General features: G+C 35.0%; 1 protein-coding gene across 1 annotated transcript in view; it reads left to right on the forward strand.

Annotated features, from left to right (window-relative positions):
• The window catches only part of LOC135970468 (protein eyes shut homolog), a 162851-nt gene that overhangs the window by 18354 nt on the left and 130695 nt on the right, over window positions 1-13802 (forward strand). The window contains exons 2-3 of the mRNA XM_065543110.1: window positions 5162-5352; window positions 8229-8320. Of these exons, the coding sequence (XP_065399182.1) occupies window positions 5162-5352; window positions 8229-8320 (283 nt within the window). The remainder of the gene's footprint in view (window positions 1-5161; window positions 5353-8228; window positions 8321-13802) is intronic.

The raw sequence follows: 13802 nt of genomic DNA on the forward strand, positions 1-13802 counted from the left end.
GTATGTGCTTTCGGATGCTTAACAGAATCATATATTGTGCTAGGTTACTGCAATAGAATGATAAACCCAACATACTCTCAAGTACTTTACAATTGAGTGCATATATGGGTTTCCATACAGATAATTAGTCACATAATGAAAAAGCCACTGAATTTTTTAAAAATTAGTCTATAAAATATATATCTTAATAATATTAAGGAGTTTTTGAGTTTGTTGTTGTCAGTTAGATGCTATATTTCTTCCTAAAAGCTATAAAACAATATGGAAAGACTTCAAAATGTTGTGAAAAATGGTATTAGATAAAAATTTTAAAAATAAGCTTTATTTCTCAACATAAACCTCATCAAGGTCAACACACTTTTACAAGCAATGATACCAGCCATTTAGTCCATCTCTAAGGAAATGAGTGTCTGGGACTTTACCCATGTCAGTGCAGCCTTTTTACATTATTAACTGAAGGAAAATAAAGATTAGGAAAAAAAAAAAAAGTCAGAAAGAGGCAAATCAGAACTGTAAGGTAAATGCCTAATGATTTTCTATTGAAAATCTCACAAATTACCCATAATTTCATGAGAAGAATAAGCAGGAGCATTGTCATGGTGGAATAGTACTCTCTGGTGAAGCTTTCCTGGGCATTTTTTCTGCTAAAGCTTTGACTAACTTTCTTAAAACACTGTAATAATAGGGACATGTTATCCTTCTTTGGCCCTCCAGAAAGTCAAAAAGAAAAATGTCTTGAGTATCCCCCAGAAATCTTTTTTAATGACTCTATTAGTCCATTTTCATGCTACTGATAAGGTCATAACTGAGACTGGGCAGTTTACAAAAGAAAGAGTTTTATTGGACTTACAGTTCCACATGGCTGGGGAGGACTCATAATCATGGCAGAAGACAAGGAGGAGCAAGTCACATATTATGTAGATGGAAGCAGGCCAAGAGAGAGATTTTGCAGAGAAACTCTGGTTTTTAAAACCATCAGATCTTGGAAGACCCATTCATAATCACAAGAACAGCACGGGAAAGACCTGCCCCCGAATTCAATCATCTCTCACCAGGTCCCTCCTACAACATGTGGGAATTATGAGAGCTACAAGATGAGATTTGGGTGAGGACACAGAGCCAAATCTTATCATTTCACACCTGGCCCCTCCCAAGACTCATATCTTCACATTTCAGAACCAATTGTGTCTTCCCAATAGTTTCCCAAAGTCTCAACTCATTTGAGCATTAACTCAAAAGTCCACAGTCCAAAGACTCATTTGAGACAAGGCAAGTCCCTCCCCACTATGAGCCTGTAAAAGCAAAAGCAAGTTAGTTACTTCATGGATACAATGGGGCTACAGGCATTGGGTAAATACAGCCATTCCAAATGGGAAAAACTGGCAAAAAACAAGTGGCTACAAGTCCTATGCAAGTCCGAAATCCAGCAGGGCAGTCAAATCTTCAAGCTCTAAAATGATCTCCTTTGACTCCATGTCTCATATCCAAGTCACGCTGATGCAAGAGGTGGGTTCCCATTGTCTTGGGCGGCTCCACCACTGTGGTTTTGCAGGGTACAACCTCCCTCCTGGTTGCCTTCATGGGCTGGTGTTGAGTGTCTGTGGCTTTTCCAGGTGCACAGCGCAAGCTGTCAGTGGATCTACCATTCTGAGGTCTGGAGAATGGTTGCCTTCTTACAGTTCCACTAGGCGATGCCCCAGTAGGGACTCTGTGTTGGGGCTCCCACCCCACATTTCCCTTCTACACTGCCCTAGCAGATGTTCTCCATGAGGACCTTGCCCCTACAGCAAACTTCTGCTTGGGCATCCAGATGTTTCCATATATCTTCTGAAATCTAGGCGGGGGTTCCCAAACTTCAATTGTTGACTTCTGTGAACCCGCAGGCTCAACACCACATGGAACCTTCCAAGGCTTGGGGTTTCCACCCTCTGAAGCAACAGCTCAAGCTGTACCTTGGTCCCTTTTAGTCATGGCTGGAACAGCTGGACCATAGGGCATCAAATCCCTAGACTGCACACAGCAGACAGAACCTTAGCCTGGCCCACAAAACCACATTTTCCTTCTAGGCCTCGAGGCCTGTAATGAGAGGGGCTGCCATGAAGGCCTCTGACATCCCTTGGAGATATTTTCCCTGTTACCTTAGGGAATTAACATTCAGCTTCTCATTACTTATGCAAAGATCAGCAGCAGGCTTTAATTTCTCCTCAGAAAGATTTCTTTTCTATCGCATTGTCAGGGCGCAAATTTTCTGAAATTTTGTGCTCTGCTTTTCTTATAAAACTGAATTCCTTTAACAGCACACAATTCATCTCTTGAATGTTTTGTTTCTTAGAAATTTCTTCTGCCAGATATCCTAAATCACGTTTCTCAAGCACAAAGTTCTACAATCTCTGGGGCAGGGGAAAAATACCTCCAGTCTCTTTTCTAAAACATAACAAGAGTCACCTTTGCTCCAGTTCCCAACAAGTTCCTCATCTCCATCTTAGACCACCTCAGCCCAGATTTCATTGTCCATATCATTATCAGCATTTTGGTCAAAGCCATTCAAAAAGTCTCTAGGGAGTTCCAAACTTTCCCACATTTTCTTGTCTTCTGAGCACTCCAAACTGCTCCAACTTCTGCCTGTTACCCAGTTCCAAAGTCGATTTCACATTTTCAGATATCTTTTCATAATCATGGTGGAAGGAAAGGAGGAGCAAGTCACATCTTACATGGATGGCAGCAGGCAGAGATAGCTTGTGCAGGCAACTCCTGTTTTAAAAATCATCATATCTCATGAGACCCATTCACTCATGCAAGAACAGAACAGAAAAAACCCTCTCTGTGATGCAATCATATCCCATTGGGTCCCTCCCACAACACATGGGAATTGTAGGAGCTATAAAATGAGATTTGGATGGGGACACAGAGCCAAACCATATCAATGATGTTTGATCTTAACTGGTCCACTTTTGCTCTGATTGGACCAATTTCACCTCCTGATAGCCATTCCTTTGATTGTGCTTTGTCTTCAATATCATACTAGTGGAGCCATGTTTCATCTCCTGTTACAACTCTTTAAAGACATACTTCAAGATATTATTCTTATTTGTTTAAAATTTCAATTGAAAGCTCTGTTCCTGTCTACAGCTGATTTGGGCACAACAGTTTTGACACCCGCTGAGTGGAAAGTTTGCTCAACTTTAATTTTGCATTCAGAGTTGTGTAACCTGAATCAGTTGAGATGTCAGTGCTGTTGACTATTGTTTTTACTGTTAATTATTGGTCCTCTTCAATTAGGGCATGAATATGATTAATTTTTATCTTGAAAATTGATATGGATGGCCAGCCACTAAGGACTTCATCTTCAACATAGTCTTGTCTCTTCTTAAAACAAGTTTTTCACTTGTAAACTGTGAATTTCTTTGGGACATTGTCCACATACATTTTTGTAAAGCATCAGTGATTTTACCATTCTTCCACCCAGGCTTCATCATAAATTTGATATTTGTTCTTGCTTCAATTTTAACAGAATTCATGTTGTTCTGATAGGGGCTACTTTTAAACAGATGTCTTATCCTTCTTAGTAACTCAAAATAGATTCTGTTCAGACATGTTATGATGAGTGAAATTCATCTATAGTTTTTAAATAATAGATATTTTATGTGAACTTTTTGAAGACCCCCTGTATGTGATAGTTTTGTTTTGTTTTGTTTTGTTTGTCAATATTGGGTATGTTCTTGTTGTAATGTTAATATTTGAAATTATTTTATGCTCTTTCACAATTTGAATGTTAAATCAAACTGATATATGACTTTATTCTCAATTTGTTAAAATAAATGCCAGAAATCTTTAAAACAATTTCTTGTTTAAAATGTTACTGTATTATGCTTTTAACATCACCATTGAAACTCTACATGGGAAAAAAATATATGTCCCTATCATTTAACAACCGAAAAAATTAGAATGTCAAAATTGAAAGGACATTGTTAGTTTTTCAGTCATTAAGCTGTCCTTCACTAATGAACTCAGTCCTTGATTAAACACACACACAAACACACACACATATACACATGCTTTTATGTCTATGAAGTGCAAATGTTTCCTGGCAGTGTTTTGAACTTTCTTATTTCTAGTGAAAAAAATTAATTTGAGACTTAGCTGATTATTTCTTTAGAAATTGTTACAAGTTTGAAAACATAGCAAAATGAGTAATTCTAAAGCTTCATTAAAAATTCAAAATAAAGACAACACATATAGGATATAAAATTTCTTGAAGTTTTAAAGTACGGAATCAAAAATGATTATTATCCTATGATAGACAGCAAACTAAAACTCACATGGTTTTATAAATAATATTTTCTAGTAGTTATAAATAAAACGTAATTTGAAAGTTTTAAAAGAGAAAGACAGCTTGAGTTGGGGAGGTCATGAAAATAGCAAAAGAAAGGAACTGGAAGAAAGGGGATATTCAAATCCATCGTTTCAGGAATCATTAGCCAAGAACAATCAATCCAGTATTTATCAAGCAAAAAAAAAAGATTTAATAATAACATAAAGTAGTTAACAACTTATTCAAAAATAAGCTAACTTGGTTTTATTAATCACATATTTATAAATGTAAGAAATTTAATCGTGAAATATTTTGCTCAAAGTGTCTTCATTTTTTTCTGAAAATCTACAGCTAATTAGAATATCATTCAGGTGAAAAAGAGAGAGTTGTTAAGAAACTCATATAATTTAGAGTGTTAATACAAAAGGTTAACGATTTCTATGCTTCTTAATCTCTAGCATTCCCTCATAAACCTCCCAAATCAAATTATTAACAATACTAATCATAATTTTGTATCAATAGTATATATAAAGAAGAAATAAGTACACATTTAGAAAATGTGCCCTTTTCTGTTAACGTATAACATAAAATCTAAGTAAAAGCAGTGTTGAAGAGTAATCATCTTGATTTCCTTGCCTTACAATGAGACTTCATCATGAAGCCATCAAATACAAAGAAATCATGACACAAATTCTGTGACTATTCCAAAGGAAATAAGTGCCTGGGCTTGAAAGAGGCAGGAAAGAGTCATGTCTGAGCCATTAGAGAAAACATATGCTATGTTAATGTGAAACCTAAGTATTGAATATTTATTTCAACCTAAATTGTATTTTCTTTCTGACTCCACAGATTTCAGTTGTGTTTGCTATTACGGAGATTCCTATCTAGAATTTCAGAATGTGGTTTTAAATCCACAAAATAACATCTCCCTAGAATTTCAGACCTTCAGCTCCTATGGACTCCTGCTCTATGTCAAACAAGACTCAAATTTAGTAGATGGATTTTTTATTCAATTGTTTATTGAAAATGGTACTTTAAAGGTAAGTTATTCAGTTCACTTAATTTTTAAAAAAATACAAAGTTGTTCTAATTATGTGCTTTATTGGTTATTTTCAAAATAAAATTTAAACTTTATATTTTATACTGATAGCCAGGATGTCTCTTCCTCTACTTTTATAATTTCTTTCTACATATATATGAACCAACAACAAAGTATTTTTTAAGCAAAAAAAATAAAATTTCATAATAATATAAAGTAGTTAACAACTTATTCAAAAAATAAGCTAACTGGGTTTCATTAATCACATATTTATAAATTTAAAAAATTTAATTGTCAGAGTATTTTGCTCAAAATGTCTCTAATTTTTTCTGGAAAATATACCTAATTAGAATATCATTCAGAAGGCAAGAGAGAGTCATTAAGAAGCTCATATAATATACAGGGAAAAATTTACACTCATACAGATAGATCAGTTTATAGATATTTAGATATTAATATTTCAAACAGTACATGATTTGAATTAACATTCATTGTCTTTTTTTTCTACTTATTTTCAACTTTTCTTCTACTTCTTTATTGAGCAGTTTCCCAATTTCTTAATTTCCCAATGATAATAATTGTTACCATTTTTACAACCTTAAGGGCAGGTATAGTCTGGGAACCCCTAAGGAATCCCAAGATTTCTTTAGAGGGTCCTGAAGAGGAAACCTGTTTTCATAAGTTTTCTGTAGGCAAGGGGTGTTATTTGCCTTATTCACTTTTACTCTCATAAGTTTATACTGGAGTTTTCCAGAGGCTATATGACATGCAATGATATCCTTGCTCTAATCGCTAATGTATCATTTTATTACGTATTTTTGTATCTTAAAAATGTCTGTTGGAATATTTAGCAGTGTAAATATTGATAGACACAACCCAGTTAACAAAAACTCCTTGGGGTTCTCAATAATTATTATGAATGCAAAGGGACTGTGAGATCAAAAAGTTTGAGACTGCTGACTTTGCACTTGGTAAGCATTATAAGAACCTTTCAAAAGTCCAAGATTATGCAGCTAATAACATTTTGAAACCAACTTTGATTTGAAAGTGCATACTCTTTTCCCAACATCATTCTACCTTAACAAATTGTCTCATATCCCTGCTCTGAATACCTGGTTTAGGGAAGTCATCCCAATTATCATTGCAATAACTCAGCACAATAAGGTAATTAACTCATATAATTCTAATATATGAAACATAATAACCGCATTTGGTCTACCATCTCTTTTATGATGTGATTTAAGTGTACATGTTGTGAATTTCCATGAAAGGATGAATGAGTTATACCTTATTATTTAAATAGGCAAATTCTCTTAGTTTGATTTTCTTTAAATGTCCATGTTTCTGAAGTAACATAATACATAAACATGTAGTACCATGGCACTCCAGCCTGGGAGAAGGAGCCAAAAAAAAGCTAGACCTCATAGCCTTCATATATGATTATGTCCCAGGTATAATTCTGTGTGTTCTACTTTGACTGACTTATTTGCCCACTTGTAATATTTACTTCACAATATTTATTCATTTACCAACTTAAACCACACAAATTTGTATTGCCCCATTTTACAAGTGAGTAGATTTTAGCACAAAACACATGTGAAGTCTCAAAACTCCTAAGTAATAGAGCTGGGATTTGAACTCTGATCATCTAACTGAAGACTAAATAACCTTAAATTTTCTTAAGATGGAGACTGACAAATTACTGCAACTAAGTAAATAACAGTAATTATTATAGACGTGTAAGTATATATCCTTTCTTTTTCGTAAAACCAAAGGGAAAGAAATGCTATACCTCTCTTCACTAATTAGTTTTATAGTTCCTAAATATCTTCATTGAACCTATTGTGAATTATTTTTTTTTCCCATTTGATAGGGAAAGCAGTGGCTATCCATTAGTCTTAGTAATACATTATTTCACAAAATATTTTAACCTACAATCCTACAAGTCTCCAGTAATTCCTCCTAATGCTTCTTATTGGAGTTTTTAAAGTCAACTGACAATGAATAATCTTATAAAAGAAAGGAGTCTTTTGCAATGGCCAAATATCATAAAAAGTTAAAATATATAGCATTATATTTATCTTTGGACTACATGTGAGAGTATTTGGGTATATCTACTTAAATACAGCTAGGGGCACATGTTATGAAACACAATGCAAGTGAGTTTCTTAACACATGCAGGTTATAGATCACTTTTAGATACAATAAAAACATTAAAACCCCTCTCTGGGAAAGAATAGACATGGTATAATCAATATACATGTAGGCACATGCTTGCTAAGAAGCTTAATAAGCCACTGTAGCACATCCATGGATTTCCTGGGGATGCTTGGTTAATCATACCTGATATAGAAAATGATTTTTCCTCTGTAGATCATAGCTTAGTTGCCATTAGCAATAATTCTGCAAATGCCAGACACCCTGATATCTCCAAAAGCTTGGAATGAATGGTTAGATTTCACAATCTTAAAGTTTCCCTTCCTGTGACATTAATATTGTCCTCTAGATTGTATTAACTACTCTTTGCCTTGCTCAACTGCTGTTATGTAAGGAAGATTCCAAGAATACTTGCTTTCTACTAGTAGAGAATGTTGCCTTTCCCAACCATGTTCCTTAGAATACTGGAAAATAATCTGGATGTGTGTGTGTACACATATATGCATGTGTATTTGTATCTATATAATACTCATATATTTGTGCATATTAATTATAGGACTTACTAGTTGTAAACCTTCAGTTATCACTTCTCTTTAAGTTTCAAACTTCATGTCTCTCCAAAGTGATGTAAAATATATTGATAAATTATAAAGTCCAGTGCAAATATGAGGTATTAATTTTATGCTGAAAAACTGAGGACAAACTTTTTTTCCCCAACAGTACCACTTTTACTGTCCTGGTGAAGCAAAATTTAAAAGCATTAATACTGCTATTAGAGTGGACGACGGGCAAAAGTATACACTGCTTATCAGGTAAGATAATTATTTATTTTCCACTTAATCTCATTAAGTAGCAAAGACTATTCCTCATAATATTGTCCTTGTCATTTCAAAATTGAGGTTATACTGATTAGTATTAACATGTGCATGTGTATGCATTAGTATCTGTCAAGCTTTTCTATATATTCTAAAAAATGTACTGAGAAAATAATATAGGGATTACATTATCATTATTTGTTGTTGTTGTTGTTGTTGTTGTTATTGTTGTTTTTTTGAGACGGAGTCTCGCTCTGTCTCCCAGGCTGGAGTGCAGTGGCGCGATCTCAGCTCACTGCAAGCTCCGCCTTCCAGGTTCATGCCATTCTCCTACCTCAGCCTCCTTAGTAGCTGGGACGACAGGCGCCCACTACCACACCTGGCTAATTTTTTTGCATTTTTAGTAGAGACAGGGTTTCACCATTCACAGGATGGTCTCGATCTCCTGACCTCGTGATCCGCCCGCCTGGGCCTCCCAAAGTGCTGGGATTACAGGCGTGAGCCACCGCCCCTGGCCGGGATTATATTACCAATGAACTCGCATAAGGAGATTTACAAAATATCCATAAAAGCCTCATATTTTTCTCATACGGCAGTTGTTAACACATAAACTTAACTGGTAATTTATTTTGATGAACAAAGTAAATTATATTCAGTGTAGAAAATGTGGCACTTCCAGAAAAGCATCAAGAAGGAAATTAAAATGGCCCACCACAATCCAGATCGAGTAATTAAGGTATATTATTAATATTTTCAAAGCTGTGTTTGAAGGTCACCCTATCCCCAAATGCTCATGAACATCTGAAATAAATCAGTTTGCCAATCTGATAAGTAAACTTCTCCTTTTTCTCATTTGATTTTTAGTAAATTTTAATTTTTAATACAGATGTAATGCTTTTTTGTTATGTGCCTTGCCTCCCTCCACCTTTTTTATTTCTTGAGTGATGCTGACAACACATACCACAGCCATAAGCTGGTATGTAGATTAAATTATTTTCTGGCAATAGATTATTCAGTAAAAGGAAATATCTATTTAAAGCCAATATAAAGGGGGGGGGGGGGGGGGGAAGAGAGAGAGTCCTAAACAGAGACTGGGAAAAAAGTTAAATGAGAGGTTTTAAGGAAGTTCTACCTTCTTTAGGCCACAACAACCCAAATTATATTATCTAGAATACAGATTCTTACAGATAATTGACCAAAAAATAATGTATCATCAAATAAATTGAGGAAAGCCTTCATCACATCTACCCCCAACCAAAATACTCAAAATGAACATGAGCATTTTAAGAACTCTGAGATGCTATTTCATAAATCATCTTGTTTCTTTTTTTTCTTAATGTTTAGTGTCACCATACTTGAAAGTGTCACAACACAGACACAAATTTAATATCTTTCTTCATCATTTTAATCTCCTAAATAACAAATGTTGAGGGCAGTACATTCTGGAAAATGCCATCTCAGCTGAGGTAATAATTTCCCTGGGCAGGGACGACCATCATCTGTAGGGAAGCAAGTCCATGAGCTGTGGGTGGCGGTAAGAATCAAATCATGAAAGACATAGATGGACTCCTGAATAAAGCAAAATGACAGATTGGTATCATGGAGAGACACAGGGCAAACCCACAGAAGCTGTCCTGGCCTCAGGCATGGTTGGAAAAGAGTAAAAAAAGTTTATTTTTTAAAAAAATCATAATTACAGTTTCTTCATCAAGAATTTATATCAAGTACTAATTGTATTATATATATGAATTTATTCCTGTAAACAATTATAATTATCTACATTTTTCAGATGCAAAACTGAAAGACAGGGAGATTAAGTACAGATAATGACATAACTAGAAAATGACACAATCTCAAGGCTGCTTTCACTCCAAAATCTGAAAGTGTGAAGTTACAGGTCCCATGAACCATGCTAGGGATATGGAATATGAATTGAATTACTGTTTTCCCCTTACCAGCAAAGAACTGCTGTATGTTCAAGATCAGGTAAAGATAAGAGTTATCAATGATGTGTCCAGGAAAAATACTAGCAGAAGAAACAACAATATTAATTAACACACACTAAACAATTACCGTGTACCATATGCTTTACACACACATAACTACATCTAATCATCATAAAACTTATAATGCCTATTTTACTAGGTTGCTGGGCTGCCATAACAAAGTATCACAGAGAAGGTGGCTCAAACAACGGTAATTAATTTTCTCACTATTCTACAGGCAATTTTATCTCACAATTACAATTTAGTCTCACAATTCTGAGATTAAAATGACAACAGGTTTGATATCTTTTGAGGTCTCCTTTTGCTTGCAGATGGCTGTATTCTCCCTGTGTCTTCACATCTGTGTCTTCACATCATCTATCCTTTGTATGTGTCTACTAATTTCCTCTTGTAATAAGATCACCAGACGCATTGGATTAAAGCCTACACTGATGACCTCATTTTAGCTTATTACTTCTTTGAAGACCCTATTTCCAAATATAGTCACATTCTCAGGTACTGATGGCTGAGACATCAACATGTTAATTTTGAGTGAAACACAATTCAGCCCGTAGCAGTCATTTTGCATATTTGAAAGCTGAGACTCATAGAAGCTGGACAACTTTCTCTATCACATTGGTTGTCAGTAAAGGAGCAAGATTAGAACCCAGATCTCCTGCCCCTTGACCTGATCATTGTTTCTACTAAACATGGACAGTTTCTATTGTTAAAGTAACAAGACATCAGTCTCTTTTAAAAGAAACATTAAATGTATAAGATGTTTTAAATCCCAAGAATACATATTTTTCACTATCCTTATTACAAAATGTCACTTTTAAGAATACTTAACCAAAAAATCACTTTCTTTTATATGACTACAATTTGGTTTCAGTTTGCATACACCGTTGCTTTTTATTTTTATCAAAAATTAGTTGATATCCTGTCTATATCTGATCTAAATAATCTGAACTCAGAAATATTTCTTCTCAGATTTTTGGTGTGTTTGAAGTAATAAAAAATTTATAGAAATATATTTTCTCCATGATTATCATCTATAAAGTACAAGAGTGAAGCTCCATTAATTTTATTTTTCTGTATCTTTAAAACATAGTCCTGGGGAAAGAAAGTCAAAACCCTAAATTGTGAGTTGAATACAATTCACGAATTGTTGCAGCTAAAATGTTTTGACCATTAACATATTCTTATAAGTAAAGGTAAATGGTGTGCATACAATTCACCCCAATTTTACCCTCTTTTATTTTGTTATTGTTGAAATAAGTCTTTCCTCTTGAAAATGAATATAGGAGAAGGGTCTTGACTTACATACTCGTATAGAACTGTGAAGGAAAAGGACAGCAAAATTGTGCTAGGCCCATGATGAAGATTTTTTCTCAGAAAAAGCGGAACAAATATGCTCTATGAAAAAGTAACCTGGCTCATTATTTTTGAGAACAAGGAAAGACAAGCTGTTCTGCAGAGCAGGACGGCCCTTTTAAAAAAGAAATGTGTGATTGCTTAAAATAACAAAAGCAGGAAGGAAAATATGGAGTGCTTAAAATCAGGTGAAATATACTTTGGCATAATAAAGATACTAAAAGCACACACACTAAAAATTATTTTAGTGAGAAATTAACTATAGCTGGTGCTCATATTTTAATGAAAGGGACAGTCAAAATGGGATAAAGCAGTAAAGTTAGAATGCGGAAAAATAGCATAGAGTATGTCATGAAGCAAAATGCAAATGGGTGAGCATTTGTCACTCCACTGTTGAACACTGCCAGGTAAAACATTAAGGTAGAAGGGGATGAGAAGCTGAAGATAGTGGCACAGGTATTTTCTGTAAAACACAAATGTGAGAGTCTGATGTTATATTTTATTCGTGTCTGTTGGTGTAGTTATAATAATTATGCATGTGTATTGTATTAAGTTATTAATATACTATACACTACTTGTAATCATTGCATATATTACACTATAATATATATTACATTATAATTATATACTAAAGCATAATTATATTAATATAATAATTGAGTTTGGTTTTAATAACAAGTGGTTTTTTGGGTTTTTGTTTCTTTTTTTTCTATTTAAAGTCACTGCTTAACTTCTACCTTATCCTTAAAGAAGGGTAGAATTTGGCATTAAAATATAGAGTTAAGACCGGGCGCGGTGGCTCAAGCCTGTAATCCCAGCACTTTGGGAGGCTGAGGCGAGCAGATCACGAGGTCAGGAGATCGAGACCATCCTGGCTAACACGGTGAAACCCCAACTCTACTAAAAAATACAAAACAAAAAACAAACAAAAAAAAAACACTAGCCGGGCGAGGTGGCGGGCGCCTGTAGTCCCAGCTACTCGGGAGGCTGAGGCAGGAGAATGGCGTGAACCCGGGAGGCGGAGCTTGCAGTGAGCCGAGATAAGGCCACTGCACTCCAGCCTGGGCGACAGAGCGAGACTCCAACTCAAAAAAGAAAAAAAAAAAGTACATAATTAGCCAGGCATGGTGGCACATGCCTGTAATCCCAGCTACTCGGGAGACTGAGGCAGGAGAATGGTGTAAACCCGGGAGGCGGAGCTTGCAGTGAGATGAGATCTGGCCACTGCACTCCAGCCCGGGTGACAGAGCGAGACTCCATCTCCAAAAAAAAAAAAAAAAAAAAAGATAGAGTTAAGTTAGGCTTTTATGACCTCCTCGACTACGGGATTTTAGATTTTTCTAAATGTCTACCAATTAAAAATACTGCCATTAACTTAAAAAAATTCCTTTATTTGTTGCCTTACATTTAAGCTCTGAGTCAAAATCCTAATTTGTAAGTAATTCGCAAACACTCTGTCAGTTATAAAACTATCTCATGGAGAATTTACTGGTTTGACTCTTTGGGAGCAGGTGGCTCCTATTCTACAAACTCTGCAAAGCCAAATAACCTAGAACAAATAAGAACATCTTTAGTTATCCTTGAGATAATAATTTACCAGTTTTGTTTATGTACAGTCATCCATATGCATTGGATACAATAAATCATTGCATTAGATATGCAATAAATTGCAAAGCATTTTGAAAAAGGGCATATGATTTATATAAACAGTAAATGACGTGTCACTTTAGAAGACTGACATGTACCAATGAAATCCACACATTGGCAGATATTTTCTCAAGTGATATAGAACTAGATACAAAGCCTGAATGTCATTATATTAATTTGTTAGATGATAATAGGAGAAGGGTGTTCCTTAACTAAGTACTGGTATCAAAAGAAGAGAGGAAGGAAATAATTTGAGATCATTTAGGTAGGAGGGAATGAGAATCGGGTATGAAAATGCAATAGTAGTAAGGTTGTACAGGTCATCAAATGCCATAGTAAGAACTGTGAACTACATCGCATGCAATAGAGTCTTACTGGAGGATATTTAAGAGATCAGATAAATAATCTAAGGAATACTCACTTTCCTTAATAGGGTAGGCTAATCTACAGTACACAATAGGCGCTAAGTGTCT

Source organism: Macaca fascicularis, chromosome 4 (assembly GCF_037993035.2).
Source record: "Macaca fascicularis isolate 582-1 chromosome 4, T2T-MFA8v1.1".
NCBI classification, from domain to species: domain Eukaryota; kingdom Metazoa; phylum Chordata; class Mammalia; order Primates; family Cercopithecidae; genus Macaca; species Macaca fascicularis.